General features: G+C 38.1%; 1 protein-coding gene across 4 annotated transcripts in view; it reads left to right on the top strand.

Annotated features, from left to right (window-relative positions):
* The first annotated feature begins 9,552 nt into the window (after positions 1–9,552).
* Positions 9,553–24,969, top strand: part of LOC114667240 (EGF-like repeat and discoidin I-like domain-containing protein 3) — a 742,682-nt gene continuing 727,265 nt past the window's right edge. For 2 of the 4 annotated variants that reach the window (XM_051920824.1, XM_028822465.2), the window contains exon 1: positions 9,553–9,811. In XM_051920824.1, the coding sequence (XP_051776784.1) occupies positions 9,613–9,811 (199 nt within the window). In that variant the 5' untranslated portion in view covers positions 9,553–9,612. The remainder of the gene's footprint in view (positions 9,812–24,969) is intronic. The other 2 variants (XM_028822464.2, XM_028822466.2) reach the window with 2 other exon arrangements.

Consider the following 24,969-nt stretch of genomic DNA (forward strand, 5'->3'; position numbering starts at 1 on the left):
TTCACTCGCGACTTTTACAAATACCATTCCTGTCTGACTTCCAAGCTTGAAAAGCTATTTGCTGAAAGGTACTGTTAGAATCTCTCCAAATATGAATCGAACCCTTCTTCACTTTCATCACAGTGAAAATCTCCAATAACCTTCTGTCGCATTTGTAACTGTGGTTTCTGATGGTTGTCATTAGAACAAGTAACCATCAGGCAAATTTTAGGGAAACAAGAAGAAGCTTTTATTTAAACAAGGTAATATCAGGTTTTATCAATATTGGTGTACCCAGCATATCATGTTGCTCCTAATCCATAGAGCCACTGCCACGAAAAAAGTATGTACCCCTCTGTTTAAACCTCCTGTCCAACCAGTGGTGTTTAACCCTTTTCAACCATTCAATTTTAAATATTTAACCCACATGCCTCATTGGACTTCTGGTGTTTGCACCACAATTTATTTGTGCAGTACACATACAGTATGTTAAAATTAGGGTTGAGAAAAGTAGAAAATTTTCTGAACCATGGCATGTCACATAACCTTTTATACAGTACCTGTCAATTTCAATGAAATAATTAACTTTGTCTTCTTCATATTTTTTTTGTTCAATTAAGATTATTCCCTAAATTACTTCCCTTTTGTACACAGAACGTTAACGGATGTTGTCTTCCATTGTGCGGTAGACATAAGTCATAGGCCAATTTGTGATGACTCTGTACCTGAATTTTAAGGTTTGTGGGTTTTTCCCCTTAATCTGTACAGCACACCACATATCCCGCTTCAAGACAATGAGCTTAACAGCTGCTGCTTTCTATGCTGTATTAAAAAAATCCCATACTGCATAATTTATTATATATATAATTGTTTCACCTGCAGGTCCAAAAAGTTAAGAAAACTGAAAAAATATTTTCTACTGTGTTCTGACAGATTTGGTCATGAAAAACAGATTTAGACTTAGACATAGAGAGAAAATTTGGCCTTGAAATATTGTTTGGGCCCCACCTAATTGAAATTAGGGAACCACGGATAATTTACTTAGCGTGAGCTAGAAAATTTCATCTCATTCAATCTCTCATCATAGATCACACTATGTTATTCCCTGGTTCAGCCTAGCTACTCTTTTCTGGGCTTACCCTGGAGCTGCTACAATATGGAGACGCGGTACTGCAGACGAGTCCTTGCTAGTGTATTATGTACACATTATGTACACATTACATACACTTAAACACAATCTACCTTGACTTGTACCCCACATAACATGATATATAACCTAACATCCTATCAGCTATCTTGATTGCCTTTGTACATTGTCTGGATGTAGATAGTAATGAGCCTACTATGACTCCTGTATCTTTCTCATAAAATTTACTTTGAAGTTTCAGACCTCCCATTGCATATTCAAATCCAACATTTCTACTTCCTATGTGTATTGCATTTACTTTACTTTCTTTTACTTACACTTCATTTCATTTGCCCCAATCTGTCCAATCCTGTATGTTGTCTAAGTCCCTCTTTAACAGTTTAGCCGATTCTATGTGCCCTTCTACCTAGTTTAACTTAACCAGCTTTTTGATTGTAGTACTAGGGTGTTGTACCATGTTAGCCATTATGGAAGTAGTGAGAAGTCAAGCAAAATGACACCTTTTATTGGCTAACTAAAAAGATTACAATATGCAAGCTTTCAAGGCAACTCAGATGTAATGGATTACATCTTGCCTAATGAAGGGGCCTGAGTTGCCTCGAAAGTTTGCATATTGTAATCTTTTTAGTTAGCCAATAAAAGGTGTCATTTTGTTTGACTTCTCAACAGCTTATTGACTATATTCTTCTCCAGATCTTTTATGTATATTAAAAAGAGCAATAGGCCCAGAATTGGACCCCAAGGGATAACTAGTTTTAACGTCACCTATTTCTGAAAAAGTTCACTTCACCATAACCCTTTGGTTCCTGTGTTTGAGCCAATTTTGGACTCACCTACACACCATGCCTTGAATTCCCATTTCTTTTAGATTGATTACTAAACTTTTATGTGGTGCCATATCAAAAGCCTTCTGAAAATCAAGATAAATAATACCTTATGCACCTTTCTTATCGTATGCTTTTGTTGTTTCCTCATAGAATTCCAGCATGTTAGTGAAACATGGCTTTCCCCATCTGAACCCATGTTTACTATTTGCTAATATACCTGTACTAGATATGAGCTGCTGGATCTTTTCCTTAATAATTGCTTCCATTAATTTACTTGTGATTCTTTTTAAGCTTATTTGCCTATAGTTATTTGGATCAGCCTTTTAACACAACAGGATAATTTTTGCAAGCCTTCAGTCTTTAGAAAATTCTCCTGTGTGCAGAGATTTTTAAAAAATATGTACCAAGGGTTTATATATGTACTCACTAGCTCGCTTAAGCATCCAAGGTTAAATGTTATCTGGTCCTGGTGATTTGTTAGATTTCAGCCCATTTAACCGTCCTAAGTAGTACTTTTCCCTCTACAATTTCCAAATCACTAAGAATCTCCTGAGTAGTTCCTGTTACTTTTAGGAGGTTATCGACTTGTTCTTACATATAAACGTCCATAAAATGCACAAAACATTTTCTATTTCACTGTCTGTATATTCTAGCACTCATTCATCATTATTAATACTTTTCACCATCCTTCTTGACATTTTCTTTTACTCTATCTCATTTTTTGCAATATATCTCTTCAACTGCCTTTTAGACTTCCTGATGTACTTTTCACTGTTGCTATCAAGCTTACATATGTCCTAAACTTAATGCTGGAGTTATTAACCCTTATATGCATTATGCAGTTTTTTTTTCCTTTGAAGCTTCATTTTTAGTTCCTTATTTATCCACCACAGAGTTCTCTTTAAATTATTATTTCTTTTAAATTTTGGGATAAACTTACCCTGCATTATGTGTAAAACACTTTTAAACCCTGCCCACATCTCTCCAATTTCCTCCACCTTTAAAGCTTATTCCAATTTAACCTACTTAGACTTTGTCACACCTGTTCAAAATTTGCACTAATAAAATGAAAACAAACTGTCTTAGCTTTTAAATATGCACAGTGCCAAAACACTATGGAATGTACTCTATTATGCTTACTACTAGATCCTAATGATTCAATCACATTTATTCCCTGAATCCTTTCCTGTTTATTACAGAATACTAAATCTAGACAATGGCTCCCTATTGCACTTCAATATAAAGTAAGTGTAATACAATTACACAGCACCATATATTTATAAGATATAGAAGCTATTTATAGCTTTTTCCTATATTTTAATGTATGGAAGGCATGGTGACACAATGGTTAACACTGCTGTCCTCAAAGTTACGGGTTTGACTCTCAGGTCCATCACTATTTGTGTGAGGTTTCTCTGTTTTGTCCCTACGATTATTTCATTTCCACCCACATCCTAGCTGGACTATTTCACTGAAAGGTATATAAAGAACTGCAGGGATTTCATGTTAAATATATGTATTTCCAGAGTTGACATGAGAGACAAGTGAAAAAGAAAAATAATTTGACAGTCGTGTTGCTTTTTTACAGCCTAAACTGTCCTAAAAGCTCTAAGCATATTGTGTCAATTTGGGCCTATTACATGTCTCAAGTCTAGTAAATTCATTTTTTCCAGTTTCCAGCTGACAGAGTCATATCCTGTTGTAAACTGTTTATTTCAATGTTTCTTAAGAGTTTGTCATACCAGCAGTATTAATTTGCACATCCCAGCCCATGTGAAGTAAACATTTCTTGGTTCAATTCAGTTAGTCTTCTCATGTTATTTAGCACTCAATTTTGAGGAACAGCTATTAATAAATTTGTACTTTAACACACTTACTACAAAAATAACAACAAAAATAATGGTCAAAAAAAACAACAATTAAAATAGTGGTCTTATTATTATAAATTCAAAGAGAGGGGAACAATGTAAATGAACAGTAAACAAACACAAAAGCTGATCAAAGCTAGTCAAAATCCTGATACCCTAAAGGGCTTCAATTAAAATTGCGCAGTGGTTGCTCACTTGCTTGCCTCAAATCACTTCAACAACACTTACACCCACTTTTTAGACTGTTTGTTCAATATCTTTGTGCACATTACTTTTCTTTTTGGTGAGTGTTTGCCACAATTCATGTTCTAACTATAGTCTCAAAGTGTACCAAGAGAGGGCAACCATTAAACACTGCATTCCTTTGGTTTTAATTCAGGAACCACCTATGAAATTAATTCCAAAGGCAGTGACATTCTACAATGCCCAAGGACAATGAGTAATCACTTCTATCTAACTCCTACGTAAACTCTACCCAACTTTTTCCAGCTTGTTCAGTTTACTTCTTTGACTTGGGAGCTGGTCATCTCCCAACAAAATAACTCATGTACTTTCCTATTTTTGCCAGATTTGTACTTAATTAGATTATAGTTAGGCTGTCCCAAAAGCCCATTAAGGTGCTTCAACTGCATAAATCAGTAGTTTGTTTCAGATTCTCAAAAACCTTTCTTTGAAGAGCTACTGTAGTTGCCAGCTTTATCATTCAGAGCACTTCTAAATTTTCACTAAGTTCCATGAATAAGTGACTCACTATTTAATTGAAATAATTCTGATGGATCAATTTTTTCCATACATTTGAGAATACTGAAGCTCTGAAATGACTCTCATTTGGCCTTTTCTGCTCAAGACCAAAGACCTTAATTTTCCTTAGCCAGTCAGAATAGGAAAGGCCCTTTCATTGATTTTTCCTGCATAGCTTGTAGAACTATTATGTCTTTTCTGTAATTTGCTAATCAGAAATGTAGACATACTGTAGGAGCCTCATTTATTGTATAAAGCTTCCAAAAAGAGTCTTGAAATGTTTGTATGCAACTTCTCATGCAATTGTCAGGTTTATAAAAGAAAACTTGACAGGGGAATATGTGTATATTAAGGCCAGCTCTGACCCTCGAGTATGCATTATTTCAGAGAATATGAAAAATAATGTCATCTTTGATTAAGCAGAGAAATGCAGCCAAATGAACTAAATTATGGCAAGCTAGCATAATAATTTGTATCACGGATGCAGAGACTTGTATTTTAGTTCCCTTTTAAGAAGGTCAATGCTATGTATTTGCAGTGAAGAACTTTTTCTTGCTTTTTGTCAGTTTATATTGGCTACCTGTTGTCACTTTTCAGGGAAGTGATTGATAGGTCAACAGTATCTGAGTCAAGATTCCTTCCATCATGCAGTGCTGGAAGCCATTATAACCAATCAGCAAGGAGCTACATCCAGTTTTCGTATGATGTTGACTATGACAACCAGGGGGCACTCCAACTCCCCAAACACCCGACACACACAGGCTTTGACACAAGTTCAGCAAGCACAAAGGTTTTATTTGACGTGAAACTCTTACAGAAAGTGTTTCCCTCACTACAACTATAAACCCAGCTCAGCCACAAACAATACTCAACAACACTTTGTCTTCATTTTCCTCTCTCAGCCTCTTCTACTCCTCACAGTAAGGTTTGTCCTCTTCCTCCTGACTCTGGCTCAGGCAGCTCCTTTTATGTTACACCCGGAAGCATTTCCTATGTTCCAAAGCTGTAATTCAGAAGCACTTCCGAGTGAAGTGAGAGCCTGACAAAGTAGTGCTCCCCAGTCCCCACAGCACCCACTGGCAGAAGCCATTGAACCCAACAGGGCTAAGTCAAAGAACACCAGTTACCATGATGCCCTGTAGGAGTCCATGGCTCTTCTGATAACACAGGGGTCTGCCATCTGGTGCTCCATGCAAGCTGTCTCCCCTGTCCTTCCATGCTGTGAGCATCCCGGCTGGTTAAGGTTCAGGGGAAGTGCCCTGTGTACATATATAAAACATAATATGTTAGTGCTAACATTAAAAAGAAATTTAATTTAATTCCTTAAACAAGTTTGAGGTAAATTGAATGCACTAATCTGGCAGTATGTCTTTGGAATTCTAATGAAAGAAAACAGTGTCACCAATTCTTTTGCACTTGCTGCGGTGTAACAAAATGATTTTATATATTGTGTTTGATAATCAATGACTCCCAGCAAGTATTACTGTCTCTATGCTTCTTTCTCAATGGCTCCAAGGTATCTATAGCAGCCCTTTTAAATGGGCTATCACTTATTGCTAGTATATTACTTGAGCATAAATGGGCCTATGGGCGGCACGGTGGCGCAGTGGTAGCGCTGCTGCCTCGCAGTTAGGAGACCTGGGTTCGCTTCCCGGGTCCTCCCTGCGTGGAGTTTGCATGTTCTCCCCGTGTCTGCGTGGGTTTCCTCCGGGCGCTCCGGTTTCCTCCCACAGTCCAAAGACATGCAGGTTAGGTGGATTGGCGATTCTAAATTGGCCCTAGTGTGTGCTTGGTGTGTGGGTGTGTTTGTGTGTGTCCTGCGGTGGGTTGGCACCCTGCCCGGGATTGGTTCCTGCCTTGTGCCCTGTGTTGGCTGGGATTGGCTCCAGCAGACCCCCGTGACCCTGTGTTCAGATTCAGCGGGTTGGAAAATGGATGGATGGATGGATAAATGGGCCTTGAAAGCTTTATGTATTGACTTTTTTGGCTAAAGGCACAATAATTACTTATTATATTATATTATACAATACGGGGGGTCACAGTGGCGCAGTGGGTAGCACTGCTGCCTCACAGTTAGGAGACCTGGGTTTGCTTCCCGGATCCTCCCTGCGTGGAGTTTTCATGTTTTCCCAGGGTCTGCGTGGGTTTCCTCTGGGTACTCCAGTTTCCTCCCAGTCCAAAGATATGCAGGTGCATTGGCGATTCTAAATTGTCCCTAGTGTGTGCTTGGTGAGTGGGTGTGTGTGTGTGTGTGTGTGTGTGTGTGCCCTGCGGTGGGCTGGTGTCCTGCCCGGGGTTTGTTTCCTGTGCCTTGCGCCCTGTGTTGGCTGGAATTGGCTCCAGCAGACCCCCATGACCCTGTGCTTAGGATATAGCGGGTTGGATGATGGATGTCAATGTCAATTTATTTATATAGCACATTTAAAACAACATAGTAATACTGTGGCCAAAGTGCTTTACAATTATAGAATAAAAGAAAAACAAAATAAATAACATAAAAGATAAATAGAAATAAAATATATGAACATAAAATAAAATACATAATAAATAGAAGTAATGTTATATACATAAAAAATAGAAGTAATGTTATATACATAAAAAATAGAAGTAATGTTATATAATCACAAAGAGGAAACCATCAGTATTACTGAAGGTCATGGAATGCAAGTGAGTATAAATGAGTCTTTAATCTTGTTTTAAACAGTTCAATTGTAGACGACTCCTTTATGTGATGAGGTAAAGAGTTCCACAGGCGAGGAGCAGTATCTGCAAAAGCTCTGTCCCCCTTAGTTGTACACTTGGTACAAGGGACAACCAGAGACAGATGACCAGAAGATCTAAGCACTCTGGATGGCTGGTGTAAAACACACAGTTCGGATAAATAGGCAGGAGCAATCCCATGTAAAGATTTAAAAACTAGCAGCAAGATTTTAAAATCAATTTGAAAACTGACAGGCAGCCAGTGTAAAGAAGCTAAAATAGGAGAAACAGAGTCATACTTTCTTGCCCCAACCAGAAAGCGAGTGGCAGCATTTTGGACCAACTGTAACCTTCGTATCAGAGATTTGTTAATCCTGGAATACAGCGAGTTGCAGTAATCGAGGTGAGAAAAAATAAACGCATGAGTAGTTATCTCAAGATCCCTAGAAGATAAAAAAGGCTTTATCTTACCTAATAGACGAAGTTGGAAAAAGCAACTCTTGACTATAGAATTTACTTGTTTCTCAAAAGAGAGGTTACTGTCAAAGGTAACACCAAGATTGCGGACTTGAGGTTTGGAAAAGACAGAGAAAGAGCCGAGAAGTCCAAGACCAATTTGGGCTTTAGCTGATGGACCCACTATAAGCACCTCTGTTTTATTTTGATTTAGATCAAGGAAATTATTAGCCATCCAGGATCTTAGTTCAGAGAGACAGTTGTGGAGTTGATTTGTTGTAGAGTTGCAAACAGGAAAATAAACCTGTGTGTCATCAGCATAGCAGTGAAAAGCAATGTTAAACTTCCTAAAAATAGATCCAATAGGGTGAAGGTATATGGAGAATAAAATAGGACCCAAAATGGATCCCTGAGGAACACCATATTTAAGAGGAGCAGTAGATGAAGAAGAGGAATTAAAAGTCACTGAAAAGTGTCTACCAGTTAAATATGACATGAACCAGTTAAGAGCAGCCCCTTTGAGCCCAACAAGATGTTCAAGCCACATCAGCAATATTTCATGGTCAACGGTATCAAAGACAGCGGACAGGTCAAGGAGGAGAACGACTGCCACATCACCTGAGTCAGTAGTAAGAGAGATGTCGTTGAACACTTTCAGGAGTGTCGTTTCAACACTATGATAACACCTAAAGCCAGATTGGTAGATCTCAAATAAATTATTGGAGTTAAGGTGATCAACCAATTGATTATAAATAATTCTTTCTAGAATTTTAGCCAGAAATGGCAGTTGGGAAATTGGACGAAAATTGGCTAAAACTCCAGGATCTAATTCTGCCTTTTTTAAACGGGGACGGACTGCAGCATATTTAAAAAATGAGGGCGCAACTCCCGAACTAATAGAATCATTGATGATGGCTAATAAGGGTGGGCCCAACATGGATGGATGGATGGATGGATATATATTATACTGGAGAGGTGTGCCCTCCTGGCCGCCTATGGTGGCCCAGCCCCACCTCGATAGGTTGCATCACTAACTATCTGCTCATGGTTATTTCCAACACAGTCAAAACACTGGACCTCAGATTTATTAATAGTTATTTATTCTTGTTAGGACTGCAGACTGGTGCAGTTGAGGCATAGGCTTTGTTTTGTTAATAACATTTACTGGCCTGAGAGAAAACTTCAAACGACTATGGTAAGTGATTCTCTAAAAATGTTTGTGTGTAAGGTAAATACTCAACTATCTAGCCAGTATAAACAAAAATGATGTACATGAAAATCATGAAAATGTATTTAGATCAACAATGGCTTAAATTTTTGTTCATGTCAGATAAGATAGACAATGATTTTGAATGAACTCTATGTAAGCTGCACAGGGCCTGCAATAACATTTCTCTCCTTTGGAAGCACAGTTTTATCATCAAAGAAGGTAAAATACAAGTTGGATCCTGCTCACTGTTACAAAGCTTGATAACGGATGGATAGATTTTCTCCAGTAATGAATAACAAAGATCAAGATGAAAGACGGGAAGAAACTTTAGTGTTAAGTATACAAAAATAAAACTGTCTTACTTTTTAAAGTTTTGTCTTTATTAACATCGGGTTGGCTGTGATGTGCGTGTTTTTCCTTAGGTTGTTATTTGATAGTTATCAATCAGTGCAAACATCTGAATCAGGATCCAAAAGACAAATGTTTATAATATGTATATCAGGACTAAGGATTGACAGGATTTGTGAGGGGAACGTTTGAAGCCCTGTTTCCGAGTTTCTTATCAGTCTCTTATTCTGTTGTTCTTTGGAGCCTTCGCCGCCAGATCCTGTCCTACGCATTTGCGCGACGACACCCGGCTTGTCCGGAAGACAACGGCAGATTGCGCTTAGAGTTTCTAATTGGATGAAAACAAGGGGGCAGACAGGCACACTGGGTGCTACCAATTTGTTCTGCCTTCCAGTCGCAGCCGGAGGAAGCAGCAGAACGAAGCAGTCACAAGCGAGAAGAGCTCGAGTACCAGACATGAAGGGCCGCTGGCTTCGATCACCACACATTTTGCTTTTCTTCGCCGGCATTATTTTCTGTCTCTCCTCAGCGGAAGGTCGGTACACAAAACTTCAGTTTACTTGGATTATCTGCATGTAGGTTTTAACAAGAACGTCGCGTACAATTTCCCCTGTCTGTCGGCATGACTCTGAAGTGTCTCTCGTCCGAGCACCAGATTTCTTTCGCAAACTTGTTTCTCGTGCCAGTCTTTTATAAAAAACTGGTTAATGTACCGTTTCTGTAATTGTACAGTACATATAGAAACTTAGCATTATTAGAAAAATGTATAGCGAATCTAAATAAATCCCCGTATTAGCGGTTTGGCATCTGTAATGGCTCGCTTGGCACGTGCATTTGTTTTTTAGACTACGTAAGCCGGGTAGGGAAGCGCACCCCTTGAGGCATTAACAAAAGTTTATTGAAAAAGATAACCTAAATCTGCCCAGTCAGTTTTTTTACATTGTAATTTTTTGCGAGTGCATTGACGTGATTCTCAACATTAGGAAAAATTTTCAAACGTGAATTGCATTTCTTCATTTTAATTTTATATATATATTATGTTTAAAAAGAGGTAGATAACGAGGAATAGTAAAGTGTCCAGTTAATTCTTGAAAAAAAATCTGCTACGGGCAGCAGTTTTCATATGGTGTAGATGTTATTGCTTGTTTAGAATGGGTTCTTTTGTTTGTTACAATAGTGATATTAGTACGAGTTCACAGAATAGTGCTAGGATGGGTTTCAAGCCAAGCATCCTAATTTTGGGCAGCTGTAGTCCAGACTTTTAGGGGGCCTTGACCGTGAAGTCTGACGAGATTTATTTTTCTTACATTTCTACTGCTATTGTGAATTTCCCCTTGGGATTAATAAAGTATCTAACTATCTATTAATAACGACATCTTAAATTGACCATTGTATTACAAAGTACCCCTGTTTAAAATACGCGAGGGAAGATTTCAGGTTTGCCCCCCCCCCCCCAATATATTTTCTGATAGTTCCAACTGATTGATCATAGATGGAATTATGATTCATAAAATTAATTCTTGGTTGTGCCCCCACCTCCTGCTATAAAAGGAGGTACTTCTATTGCTTCCTTCTATTCAATAATCCAGTTTTATTAGTGTGGTAGGCCAAAATCATTCAGATATTGTAATTGGCATGCCCAAAACTTGATTCCTTCCTAGTACAGTGGAGGACCTGGTTGCAAATGGGAGGGCAAACAATATAATGGGATGTGAAAGAGGGGGCAGTGCAGTACAAGGTCCTGACTATGAATAAGAGACACACATACACTGACAATGGCAAACTGCATAGTCATGCAACTGTGACAGCCTGGTTCATCCAGGGGATTATTTCCTATGTGTGTGCAGAATGCCCCAGAATAGCCAGAGTCATTGGCGCCAGTTTTAAAAGGAGAGAAATAAGACCTGGATGGAAACAAATTATACTTCTCCAGGATGCTGGAGTGAGCAGTTGTCAGAGTTGTTTGACCTGTCTGAAAGCAAAATGATGAATAAAGGAAGTACAAAATGTGACAAAATCTCTGGACTGATAGATTAGACACAGTTTGAAAACAATTTGATATATGCTGCATCTCTTGGGAAATGGCCAGCATGGGTGTGCCATGAAGTCCTATTCTTTTATGATGTTAAGGGAAGCAAGGACACTAAGGATATCATCCCTTATGCTCTTAGATCACATGTAGAGTTCACCCTGAAAGTGACATTAGGGTCCAGCTTTATGTGCTGCCTTGAGGTGGGGCTCAGAGGCTCTTTGATGTAGAATTGGCAAGTAAGTTGGTGGCAAGCCCTCAACTGATTGAAGGAAAAATGGCCAGAATGAAGAAGAGGGAGACAAGTGGCTAAAAAGGTATACTTCATGAAGGCTGGAGATTGTAGGATATTTTTCCTATGATGAGTTGTTATTACTATGTTTCAATTTTAAATCACTATAGCTTTTTGAACATACAGTATAGTATATAGTAGTATATAGTTTGGTTTTAACTGTATGTAATTGACTCTATGTCTGCTCTGTCAAGTCTGTTATTTCTAATACTGAGCCCGACACATGTTCTAAGGCCTTTTTTTTTTTTTTGGCAGGACAATTGTCACACAGGTTCATCAGGAAATTTACGTTATTGCATAAACAAACAAACAAAATCTCCATTCTGTGTGTAATACATCATTTCTTAATTTATTTTATTAATCTGTATTGCAAAAAAGAGTGACAGATGACTGACAAATAAAATGGGCAGAGACAATGGGGAGAGCTTGAGAGCAAATATTTTTTAATGCAACACCATTTTCAGAGTTTTGCTGCATTTTGTCTTTCACATATTAATTGAAGTCTTTAGAAGATGTGCATAGTGTGCAATTGGCCAGAGATGCAAGAATGGCAAATTGTTTCAATACAAATGCTGTGTGCATTGAGGAGGCTATAAATATTATATGCACGGTAATGTGTAGCATTTCTTTAAAACAACTTTTGTGCTCTCCAGTCTGACTGTGAAAAGCCTGGAGGATCTGCTGGGCACTGTAAAAGTGGCTTGATGTCAGAGATCTTTTGTATTTAAGAAGGAGGTACTGTCTTTTAGGATACTTTAGATATATATATATATATATATATATATATATATATATAAAACATACACTGTCTACCACTCAGTCTGGACACACCCGGATAGAAATTCATATCTGTTTTATGGAGATCCATTAAAATAATTTAAATAAACACACAAGACATTTCTAATTTTGCTAATGGCTATTACTGCTTAAAATGGATGAGTTTTAATTTATTATCCACATGTGACTTCAAGGCCATTTCCAGCAACCAGTCCTTCAGTGTCCTAATGTTCAACTCCTTTAGCTTATCCTGAATTAGTCATTTAAATTATCATGGGTTATTATGGAAACCTTTGTAATTGCATTAGCATCTCTGAAACATTTTATTAATGGTATGTGTCTTTTGTGTATGGATTGTCACCCTGCAGTGGACTTGTACCCTTCTGCTAAGTGGGATAGGCTTCAGCCCCCTGAACCCCAATAACCGTGGCCTGGATTAAGCGGGTTTGAAAATTATAAGACCTTAGAAGGGGATTGTGAAATCCTTCATTATTTCTTTCCACTATGACTCAGAGTAGAGATCTGTGATTTGCAGGAAATAGTGGCTAAGGCTGAAGTTGTCATTTGTTATTTAAAGACTTGCATTCTTAGAAATATATAGTAGCAGTATGCAGTTTATCAGCTTTTTTGTGAATATCCAGGGATTCTGGTGCTGTGTAAGCAGTAGCATTTACGGAAGTTCTGTATTTCTCACTGCTTTACTTTTTGTTTCTAAATTAATTTACTTCTTTAAAGAGCTTTTGTAAAAGACACATTTCTCCCTCAGAACAAATTATCTATTGATCTATCTATATTTAAATATTGATAAGTACTTGAAATTCTGATTAGCGTATTTTTCATATGTTCAACAGTACTGTCTTCTTCATAGCGTATGTTTTGGCATCTTCCTTGTTTTGTGCAAGGTTTTTCTGAAAAGTCTTTAATGATAGTTGTCTTGACTTACAGTACATTATTTGTATTTTCATGTAACTGTTCTGTTTAACCTTTTTTGTAGGTTGATATTTCTCAGGCCTTCACTTTGTTTTATTTATTTAATATTTTTTAAACCAATGTTGCATGATGGGCACACGAGTGAAGAAGAAATCAAGTTAGCTGGTTATCTTCTGGCTGTCTTTGATAGATAGATACTTTATTAATCCCAAATTCACATTCTCCAGCAGCAGCATACTGATACAATAAACAATATTAAATTAAAGATTGATAATAATGCAGGTAAAAAACAGACAATAACTTTGTATAATGTTAACGTTTACCCCCCCGGGTGGAATTGAAGAGTCGCATGGTTTGGGGGAGGAACGATCTTCTCAGTCTGTCACTGAAGCAGGACATTGACAGCAGTCTGTCGCTGAAGCTGCTCTTCTGTCTGGAGATGACACTGTTTAGTGGATGCAGTGGATTCTCCATAATTGATAGGAGCCTGCTGAGTGCCCGTCGCTCTGCCACAGATGTTAAACTGTCCAGCTCCATGCCAACAATAGAGCCTGCCTTCCTCACCAGTTTGTCCAGGCGTGAGGCGTCTTTCTTCTTAATGCTGCCTCCCCAGCACACTACCGCGTAGAAGAGGGCGCTCGCCACAACCGTCTGATAGAACATCTGCAGCATCTTATTGTAGATGTTGAAGGATGCCAGCCTTCTAAGGAAGTATAACCGGCTCTGTCCTTTCTTGCACAGAGCATGAGTATTGGCAGTCCAATCTAATTTATCATCCAGCTGCACTCCTAGATATTTATAGGTCTGCACCATCTGCACACAGTCACCTCTGATGATCACGGGGTCCATGAGGGGTCTGGGCCTCCTAAAATCCACCACCAGCTTCTTGGTTTTGCTGGTGTTCAGGTGTAGGTGGTTTGAGTCTCACCATTTAACAAAGTCATTGATTAGGTCCCTATACTCCTCCTCCTGCCCACTCCTGATGCAGCCCACGATAGCAGTGTCATCAGCGAACTTTTGCACGTGGCAGGAATACGAGTTGTATTGGAAGTCCGTTGTATATAGGCTGTTGCATCTTATACTTTGACAGTTAAGGAAGAAAAAATATATAATGGTACTGAATCTTAAAAAGCAAGTCAGTTAGAAACAAGGTAAACAAGTACAATATGTTCCATTAGCAGCATTAATTGGTCACTAATTAAGAAAGTAGATGGAATGAAAACCTACAGCCACTGCTGTCCTTGAGAAGTCACATACAAATCCTGAATACTACAGTAACAACGTTTACTTCAATGGTGTTCCTTCCTGTCCGATTGCTCTGAACACTCCTCCTCTTCCTCTCTCTCCCCCAACACTTCTTCAAACTAAGGCTATGTCCACACTACCACTGTTTTATTTAAAAATGGATTATTTAAACGAAAGCAATCTCCATCAACACTGGAGTTTTTACATCATTTTCAAAAGGATCTCAGTCCATACTGAAAAGCCAAAAATGCAAGTGACATAGACCTTCACCTACACTGGGCATGCACACATTGATGGCAAACTTTGATAAATGACTGTGTAGTGAAAAATTCTGAGTGCGGTGTGTTTTATATGCTTTCAAAACTTTTGTCATGTGCAGGGATCTGACTTTCTGAAAAAGAAAGAAATTCTTTGATGAACCACAGTGAAATGCCGCTGTTTTAATGTGCTAAATCCAGTTGAAAGTAAGAGCTCTCAGAACTGGCAGCAATCATCTTGACATTAAATTAAAACAATGAAAATGTAAAAGTGACGCATTGGGGTTGGAGAAACATGTCTCGGACATGTCTCCTGGATGCTGGAGTCAGTCTGCCCTGGGCATGTGGTCACCAGCAAGCCTCACATTGGCTGGTGGATAGTGGACATACGAGCTCCCTCTGAGGCAGAGAGGGGCAGGTAAAGGTGCAGAACAGCTTGGAGATGCTAACAAAGTGCTCACTAAGTGCCGTGTCTGCGAGTGCTGCTCTCTGAGTTCCTTTTTAACCGACTTCTATGGTAGTCCCACCTCTTTGGCAGTTGAGTAAGTTTATGAATATACTATATATGTGTGTGTTGTTTGTAAAATAGTGGTGTGTCATGGGGTGATTTTGGTTACAAAAAGTGTGCCACTACAGAAAAAAGGTTGGGAAACACTGATCTAGACATTAGTATGAGGCTAAATTGTTTTGGTAGGCTTAATGTAAATTCAAAAGTAACTGAAAAATTTGTAGGGCTGAAGGAAACAAGGGCAAAATTTATATTCAAGGGAATATAGGTATCTTGATTGTAAAGGCAGAATAAGATTTAGTTTGGACTTGTTGGTGTACTACAAAAAAGGTTGGTGCGGGGGGGGAGGGGGGTCTGTGGATCATACTAGGTGAATTTGTGCCCAGGTGAGTTAAGCATGCAAACTTGCATAGGACTGAGAACACTGACAGCAAGTGTAGAATACAATTAAGGTGGGAATGACTCTGTGGGTGTGGTAAATGATAAACTGGAATGCAAGACTTGAGAAAAATCAGAGAAGTAATGATTGAATGATGTGGATTTATGTATTACAGTAGAAATGACCAAGAACTGGGGCACTCTATTAGCAGAGGCAGAATAAGATTTGGATTGGATGTATGCTATGGATATGTCATACAACAGATGGGAATCCCCGTTATTGGAAGATTATGGAGGTTGGAGTGTAGACATTATGGTGTGGGTTTTGGTAGAATGGGGAATTACTCAAGTTGGCAGAGGATTGGGCAATTTAGGGGCAGGTGCAGTATAAAATTTGGGTGGCAGGTGCACCTGTTCTTTTCCACATCTATAGGTCAAGTTATGGGAAGAATAAGAGGACTGTGGATGTCACAGAGTTAGGTTTTGGAATACAGTAGACATGTGAAAGCTAATATCAGATTGGGTAGCATGGTGGAAAGGGTATTAATACATTTTAGCATGGATTTGACGTATGGGTCTGGTACAGGATGGGACAAGAGGTATATTAACGCTATTATAAGGACTGTGAGAGCATGTGAAATATATAGATAGATAGATATATAGTGCCTTTCATATCTATCTATCTAATAAATAGACGTGAAAGACACTATATAATAAATATGTGCTGCTTCAGTTTGTCCCCCGAAAACTATGCCGCCATCCCAAATTTTTTTTTCTCCAGCTACCACTGGTGCTAACCACTGTGCTGCCGTGCCTGTCAGAGATACAATTATATTCTGAGCCCATAATACACCTTTATAACTCTCTCTCTGTCTCTGCAACTCCAGAGCTGATATCACTATGACTAATTGGCACCTACACTGCTTGTGTGCAAGAGATTAATGTTATATATTCAGGGGTGGTGGGGCTGTGTCTATCACTACCTGATACACTCTAAATAGCGAGGAGCATTGAATGCTTAATCCAGCAGTAAAGACACAGCATAGAATGAATGCTTGCATAACAACAAAGTATTTTCATAAAATTTTCATTATAGTCAGTTAATGTACCCCTCAAATGAAAACTCAGTTTTTAAAGTTTTATTAAAAGCAGGTGGGGTGAAATACCAAAATACCGGATAAAGTACCAGTAGTGTATTGATATCATGCATGTATGTTTATACTTTAAATCATTTACACATGTGCAAAGCAGATTGGACAGTGCTGTGAAGTGGTATACATTTACAGTACACGTGTGATAGTTGTGTGCATGCACAATGCAATTTGAGCAGGTAGGGTAGATCTGGTAGTGATATCCCTCCACAATATCCTCTGTGATGCTGCACTGGCCTTGCAAAGCATCATGGGGAGCTGGGTTATTCAAAGCTGGCCACAACTAATTTTCAGGGAAAAATTTATTGAGCAAGGTCACTGTCAAACCCAGCAAATTCACTGTGAAAAAGATTTTTGGCTAGACGGTCATAAAATACTAGGTGGTAGTGACTGTTAAAATGTACAAGTATACTTATGTGTATTGTACAGAGAGACAGGAGATTTGCATGAAATGTGTTTTTTTGATTAAAAAAAACAAAAAAAAAAGAAATTTGTGCACTGCTTAATTTATAATTTTATTGCTTAAGCTTTTTGTTTTTAACAAAAAGTAAGGAAATGGAATCTATTCATTGCTTAATTTGTCATTTTTTATTAATAAGTCTATTAATTCTATGAAGGAGTTCACTGTTGTGATTCGATGAAATGTTATTTTGTATGTTTTACAAAATGCCCCTATTTATTTATAAATTGCCTTTGGATTTCAGGAAGTGGGGGCAAAAAATGCCACTCAACTTATTTTAGAATCACCTGAATCAGAATCACTTTTATTCACCTGTACTTAATGTATAAAAATGTAGCTTGGTAGCTTTAGCTTTGGAGCTGATTAAAACAGAATACAGAATTAATTACAAATAACATTAGTTCAACAACATACTGTACATTTTATACAGTTGCAGATTAGTACAGATTTAAAGGAGATGTGTGTGTATAGATTAGTACAGATTTAAAGGAGATGTGTGTGTATAGTACAGCACATGTACATATATCATATAAACACTCAAGCACAAACACACACCTTCATATAGTATATGAAAAAACACATGAACAAGTGAGGAGGACAGGCTAAATTACTGGTTTGTGAGTGCTATGACTCTGGTAAAAAAAAAAAAACTGTTTAGGTCTGTTAGTTTTTGGGAGAAGCAATAACCTTATCAGGATGAATAAGTGTTTTTTTGACATGGTTTCCTTTTTGACACGTATTAATGTTTAGTTAATATGTCATTAAACACATTTAATATGTATTAAAATTTGGAATTTGCTTTAAAAAAACAAACTACAACCTAATTTTAAGTATTGGCATCTGAAATTCCTGTGTTGCTTAACTGAGGCTTTAAATGTTAGGGACAGGTTTTTTTTGAAAAATAATTCCATTTCACCTCTCTAACAAATCACTCTGTTTCATCTCTTATCTGTAACTTTTGAAGCTGCACTAAAAAGCTCTTCAGTGGCACAAAGTAACCTCAGAAACTTTTGTGTTAAATTAGCCAAGAAAGTGAATCAGAAAATAATGTTTGCCCAGGAGTGGAGGACACTGTCAACATCTTGGGATATTAGGTTCAAACAGTCACATTTGAAATTCAAGATCAAATTTATTGTGTGACATACACAACTGAATGAAATTCTTACTTCCATGGCCACCATAAAAAAAGGTCTACATAGGATTAAAGTTTACTGATGTCCATGCAGACTGGTAAGAGAAGCCAGATAGACCCTGCAAGGCCCGGAGGGGAGAATGGAATAAGAAAAGGGGAAATTAAGGATTGAGGTGAATTGTATTGCACAGACTCCCTGCAAACCGGCTGTGAATCAAATGCACAATAGCTTGTCACTTCTTTATATTTGAGCCAGATGATCCATTGATCCATAGTTCTGAATTTTCAAATTAGGTTAGATTAAAAAACAGGATTTCCAGAAGTTTACATAGGGTAAGTCAGAAGATTTCCATCAAGAGGCTAAGATTAGTTCAGTAGAGATGGTACCCAGCCAGAATAATCTCTGCTGGGTAGAAGCCAAGGTAAGAAAAGAGAGGTCTAGGATCTCTTATATATATTTCTCTTCTGGTTCATCCTGCTTCCACTTCAAAACCGGTCCCGCCCACATGCAGCCGACACGGCATTTCTCGATTCCTATTCGTTGTCTTCCATGTCATGCACTATACTGGCCTGCTGAGCGTAATACATCCAACCAGTACTCGAGGTGTTGCCATAATGGTAAAGTAGCTTTACCACCTTTGCGGGAGCCACCTGTGTCTTTACAACAGCTTCTTACACAGCAAACATCAGAAGGTAAAAATTATCGTGAACACATTTGAGAATACAACTCTTCTCTAGCATTTGCTTCCATGGGTGCATAGATAACTCAACCTCCTGGCCACGGACCATACTGTTTTAAAATACACGGGCAAATTTATCACCAAATCTCTCCACTATATGCTAACACTTCTACCTCTCCAGGATATGGACAGTTGTATGTTTTTGACACAGCGCAAGCTACTAAAGTACGCTTACAAAATAAAGCAAATTCGAAAATGTACTACTCCAGTAGATTCCATGCTCAGAACCATCAACCCCTTTGCTTAATAATACAAACACATGCATGAAATCGCTCAGTCCAATCCAACAGCATCTGTTTCAAGGAAACCCCTAGGCAGGATTTATGATGATACAATGCCCCGACATGTCACACCGATGTTGCATTGATTTTCATCAGAGAAGATGGCAAAACGCCTGCCGAAAGGGACATTTGCATCTATCCCATAGGCAACTCCTGTAAACAGATTTCCACGCTCAATATGAATTGCGATCCTGTGGTTTACCCACCTTTATTCCCTTATGGAGACATTGGCTGGCACAAAGATTTACAACATTTTCCCGATAAAAGAACCTCCAAGCGAATAAGGCTTACTCAATGCCAATTTTACGTGTACAGATTAGCAATGAGGAATACATTTAGTATTTTGCACTCCAGCGGCAAACTATTCCAACAGTACGTCATAGATGCGTATGTTAAAACAGAGGGCGCGCGTCTCAACTATCTCAGATTACATCAATAAGATCTGCGCGTGGAACAATACAGTGTTTGAATACAGACACACTGCAAGCAAACACTGAAAATAACGTAAGTGTAGGCAAAATGACCATATTACCGTCCCCATTTCCAGGAAGTCCAAGATAAATGCAACAAAACTATCAGGATGCCATGGCCATAGTATGTAAATTCGGAAAGCCTGATTTATTTATCACTTTCACATGTAATCCTACTTGGCCGGAAATTCTACATGCACACTGTGTCTTTCAAGAAGTATTTATTTCTTCTTGATTTCTGAATTGCTTTCTCACCGTTTTCCATTCCTATTTTTACACCGTATGCTACGGCGGGCGTCGGCTAGTAAACAAATATTTGACACAAAATGTGAATATTATTGGTGGAGAATATTGGATTTGAAGTTAAAAAATAAGAAAGAACAGAAAGCTTGGACCTGAATAATTTGAATACTCTGAGGCCAAAGTCATTATAAATACCACCAAGCACCCTAATACCACAAACAGCACATGACTGAAAAGAGATGGACCTGCTACCAATACAAAGGGCAGGGTTTTGAAAGATGGGGGTATGGCAGAGACAAAATTGGAGTTGTGCCAAGATGCTTCTCCGCTTTCTGCCAAATCTGCAGTGGATATTAAACAAAGGAACTTAAATTAGGGAGGTGTAACTTTAATTTCAGGGCAGTAAAGGGAAGAACAGAGAATTATCTGGGGGACACCGTGTTGGAATCAATAGGTAACCAGGATGTTAGGTTTGTGAGAGGATTTAACTAGCTCCATATTGGTTGAAGGATAAATGCCCATTTATATAACTTTAGGTCTGGCAGAGATATCCCACCCTCAGATGTATCATCCATCCAAGTGGAGTGCTTAATGGATTGTCTCTTACTATTCCATAGAAAGACAGACAAACAAGATTTAATCTTTTTAGGGTAGAGGGAGCATGGCACAAATAAAGTTAAAACGAGAAACTTTGTTTTAATTGCTAGTCAATCATTGCCATTTTATTTTCAAAAATGATTTCTCCTGTGCGAAGAATTATTGTCAACAATAACTCATTCATGATTTTTCTGTTCATACGGTAAAGGTTTTGTTGACCAGAACATTCCAGTTTCAGGTGTTTGAATTACATCTTCATATAAAACAAGCACAAAGAAAGGCAGCACAGTAAATCACTTTATATTTCACACTCTTTACGTGCCCATGTTCAGCTTTCTGTGTCACGGCAAATGCTTTGTGAACACCCACACTCCTTCTCCAGCCTTCTGTTCACAGGATGAATATATGTGGGCAGCTCGTGGTGGAGTACTTTAATTTTTAGAGTTAAAAGTTACAAGGGTTAAAGACTAAAAGCAAAAATATTCATTCAAAAACGAAAACTAAAAATATTTTGAGTAAATTATTGTTTCAGTTAGTCTTTCCAGCTACTTTAATAGTTTAGTTTTATTTTTTCGTTTTGGTTTTATTAATTTTATTTCAGTTACGAAAGTGTTTTTTATAATAGTTTCAGTTTTGATTTTAATTTTCATTAACTATAATAACCTTACCTCAAAGTAAATGTATTTTGTAGAAAATGCAAAAAGTAATAAAACATTTTATTTATTTGTGCCTGTCAAACCATTCCAGGGCACATTACAAGATAAAACCATAAAATGGTATCAACACTGTAGATAAATATTCTATGAAAATTTACACAACTGCATTCTGTCTCTTTCACAAATATTTTATGCTTCGTATTATTACTGTCTAATGCTTTATCCTTTTTTAATACACAATATACAGAAGAAAGAAAATAACTTGCTATTAATACACTGAATCATTTTTCTCAATAGATATATACTTTATTTATCCTCAAGGGAAAATTAAAACTTTACAGAAGCTTGAGAGAGAGAGAAAAAAAAAATTGTATTCAATATATGAATGATATAACAAACAGCAAACCCCAAAACACAAGATAGTAGTAACGTTAATGTAAAACTGTGCATCTAAGAAACTAAAATATATCGCAAGAGGTTGATTTAGGTTATTAAGGCCTTTAATGACCTTTTAGGCACAGCCATCAGCAGTGTGTCTGTCTGCGGAGAAAGTGTTGACCTTGTCGAGAGGTCCACTTACCTTGTCAGTGGCATTGATGTCTCTAGTGACTCTTCCTATGAAGTCAGTATACGGATTGGGAGAGCATGGGGGGTGTCATGAGGTCGCTGGAAAGGGGTGTATGGCGCTCCTGATATCTATGTAGAAGGATGAAGGTCCAAGTCTTTAGAGTCCTGGTGCTTCCTGTCTTGCTATATGGTTGTGAGATATGGAAGCGATCCAGTGACTGACACGAAAACTGGACTCCTTTGATACTGTGTCTCTTCAGAGAATCCTTGGGTACTGATGGATTGACTTTGTGTCGAATGAGGAGTTGCTCATGGAATCCCAAATGAGGCACATTATCTGCGTTGTGAGGGAGTGTCAGTTATGGCACTACAGCTATGTGGCGCGATTCCCCAAGGGTGATCCGGCTCTCGGGATCCTCGTTGTTGGAGACCTGAGTGGCTGGGCCAGATCAAGGAGACGCCCACATAACACCTGGCTGTGGCAGATAGAGGGTCATTTCCGGAGGGTTGTGTCAACCAGGCTTCCTGGGGAGGTGCCAACCTGGATTTGAGCTGTTTCGTTGTGTTGTGGGTGCAACAACACGCTATACCAGTGCATGCTTCCCAACCTGACCTGACCCTGACCTGTTGATTTAGAAACCTTCTAATATTCTTTTTTCCTTTTTTTTACGTACTTTGTCTTTTAAAGTAATAATGGCTAATGAACTAAGACATTCCACTCGGGTGCTTCAAAAGCTGATCAATGCATTATCCTTTGTTTTGTCTCAGGCATGCTTACAAATCTTCTACACTAAACTTTGAATTTTGGGCTGCAATTGTATAACACAAATCATCAATTTTTGGTGCAAGGTTTGTTAAAGACAGCTTTAATGTACTGTAGGTGTCCTATTTAGCCTATTTTAATATTTAGCTTTTGTTGCAGTGACAGTCGAAAATCTACTTTCAAATAAGTATGTAGAAGCTAAAAGGAATAGAAACCTAAGTTATTGTTGTAGTAATAAAATAAATTAACAAGTTATTTCCTCGTATTGGTATAAAAAAATCACAGTAATATTAATGTATTCAGTTTAGTTAATGCACACAACCAGATGAAATGTGGAAAATGCAACACTGCATGCATCAAACAACATAGACATTTAGTAAATATCGTTATAGACAGCAGAACCTCTGCTTTCTGGTTTGGGTGAGCTCAGATCAGTGTGGTAAGAGATGCAATCAGTATTGCATCAAATTCAGGCTATTCATAGATTTCTGCTAATTTTTTTAGTACAGCTGGTTATGATATTACTAATGGAAAACAGAACACCTGTTTCACAGAACACAGTTTAAGAAACACTAAATCATCAATACAGCTTGGAGCTGTATGCTTCAAATGCATTGCTGAAGGCTAATATACTGTAATTCAAAGTACACTGTGACATTGTGCTGAACTGGATTGAGAGTTTGTCTTATTTGCATACTCTTCTGAAGCTAAAGCAAATGGGAATTATAGGTGTAATAGAAAAGAGATAGGAGGCAGAAAAAGGTTTGGGGAAGGCCACCCCATATACTGAAAAAAGCAGGTTGACAACAACAAACATTTCTTTACAAAACAGAGTTCAAAATGGAACTGGTGAACAGTTAGGTTCTTGAATATATATTGTAGCTGCGTTTTTCCAAAACTACCAAAGTTCAGCAGCTCTAACTCAAAAAATGGGATTCAACAAAAGCCTGACGCGTCGAAATGATCCCACGGACAAAATATCTTGGTTTTTAAAAGTTTTAGTTAAAATTCAAAGTAAAACGGTTCATACAAAAAATGAAATTAAAAATAGCAAAAAAAAAAAGGAAAGGTTCTTGTTAAGAAAAGTTCTGTTCAAAGCTTAAATCTTGTTACATTTCAAATCGTTACTAATTACTTAACGTTCCTTAACCATTTCTAAACGGTCAGAAAACTGTATGCCTATCCCATTTCTAAGCTGAAAATGGGTCTTTCAAGTCCCTGTGTACTGGGACCTGTTCTAAACATCAACTGAAACATTGTACCTCAGTTATAGCAAGAAAGTTCTATCTGTTACTAACTTGTAGGAGGAAAAGACTATACCATTGTCTATAACTATGGAAGAAATGTATATTCTATTCAAATTAAGCAAACATTAATATGAGTTTAACTCCAAACTTTAACTTTCTAAAGATTGGCTCTTACATATATGTATTGCACAACCAGAAAGATGTGGAATTTCTGGAGGCCGGAAGAGGCAGTGATGACTGTAGAGGTGGGTTCTAACCCAGATACGGTGTCGTTATATGGTGCCGGAAGTGATGGCATCAGAGGGAGGAGCAGAGGCAGTGCTACTGGGAGGTATGGTCTGCAGTTGATCTGTGAAATGACACTATTTGAACCTGTAAACCATCTTCCATGTGCAAGTATGTGACATAGGTTAATGGTCAACGCATCGTTATACTTCGGTTTCATTTATTTTTATAATTACATTAGGCCAGTAAGTATTTCAAAGATCTAAATTAGTTTACAAATTTATGGGGCTACATAGTAATATTATGATTATATTGTCACCATCGCTATCAGCAGTATTCCCCTTGTTGTTTTGAGCACACTGCAGTTTATAACATTACTTAAACAGCTGTAGGTCCTTGGGGTTTGGGTCCAGCAAAGAGTTTCGAGTGCACCGCAATACATAACAGGAATTGACAGGTGGTTCTGCAGCAGTATCTATTTGGAATTTAAAATAATTCCATTGACTTGCCATTTTATAAGCTGATGAATTTGCAGATGTCCTTCAGGGGAAAAATTTGAAGTTAGCATGTAGCTTATCCATCTTCCAAACCTGCTTATCTAGAGCTGGGTCGTGGAGGAGCAGAACCCTATCCTTGGAAGTGTTAGGTGCAAGGCTAGAACAATTTCTGGAGAGGACGCCAGACCTTTGCAGGTTGATCTCATGGAAACATCAAGGCCAATTTACCATCTCCAGTCTACCTAACC

Source organism: Erpetoichthys calabaricus, chromosome 17 (genome assembly GCF_900747795.2).
Source record: "Erpetoichthys calabaricus chromosome 17, fErpCal1.3, whole genome shotgun sequence".
Classification (NCBI taxonomy): domain Eukaryota; kingdom Metazoa; phylum Chordata; class Cladistia; order Polypteriformes; family Polypteridae; genus Erpetoichthys; species Erpetoichthys calabaricus.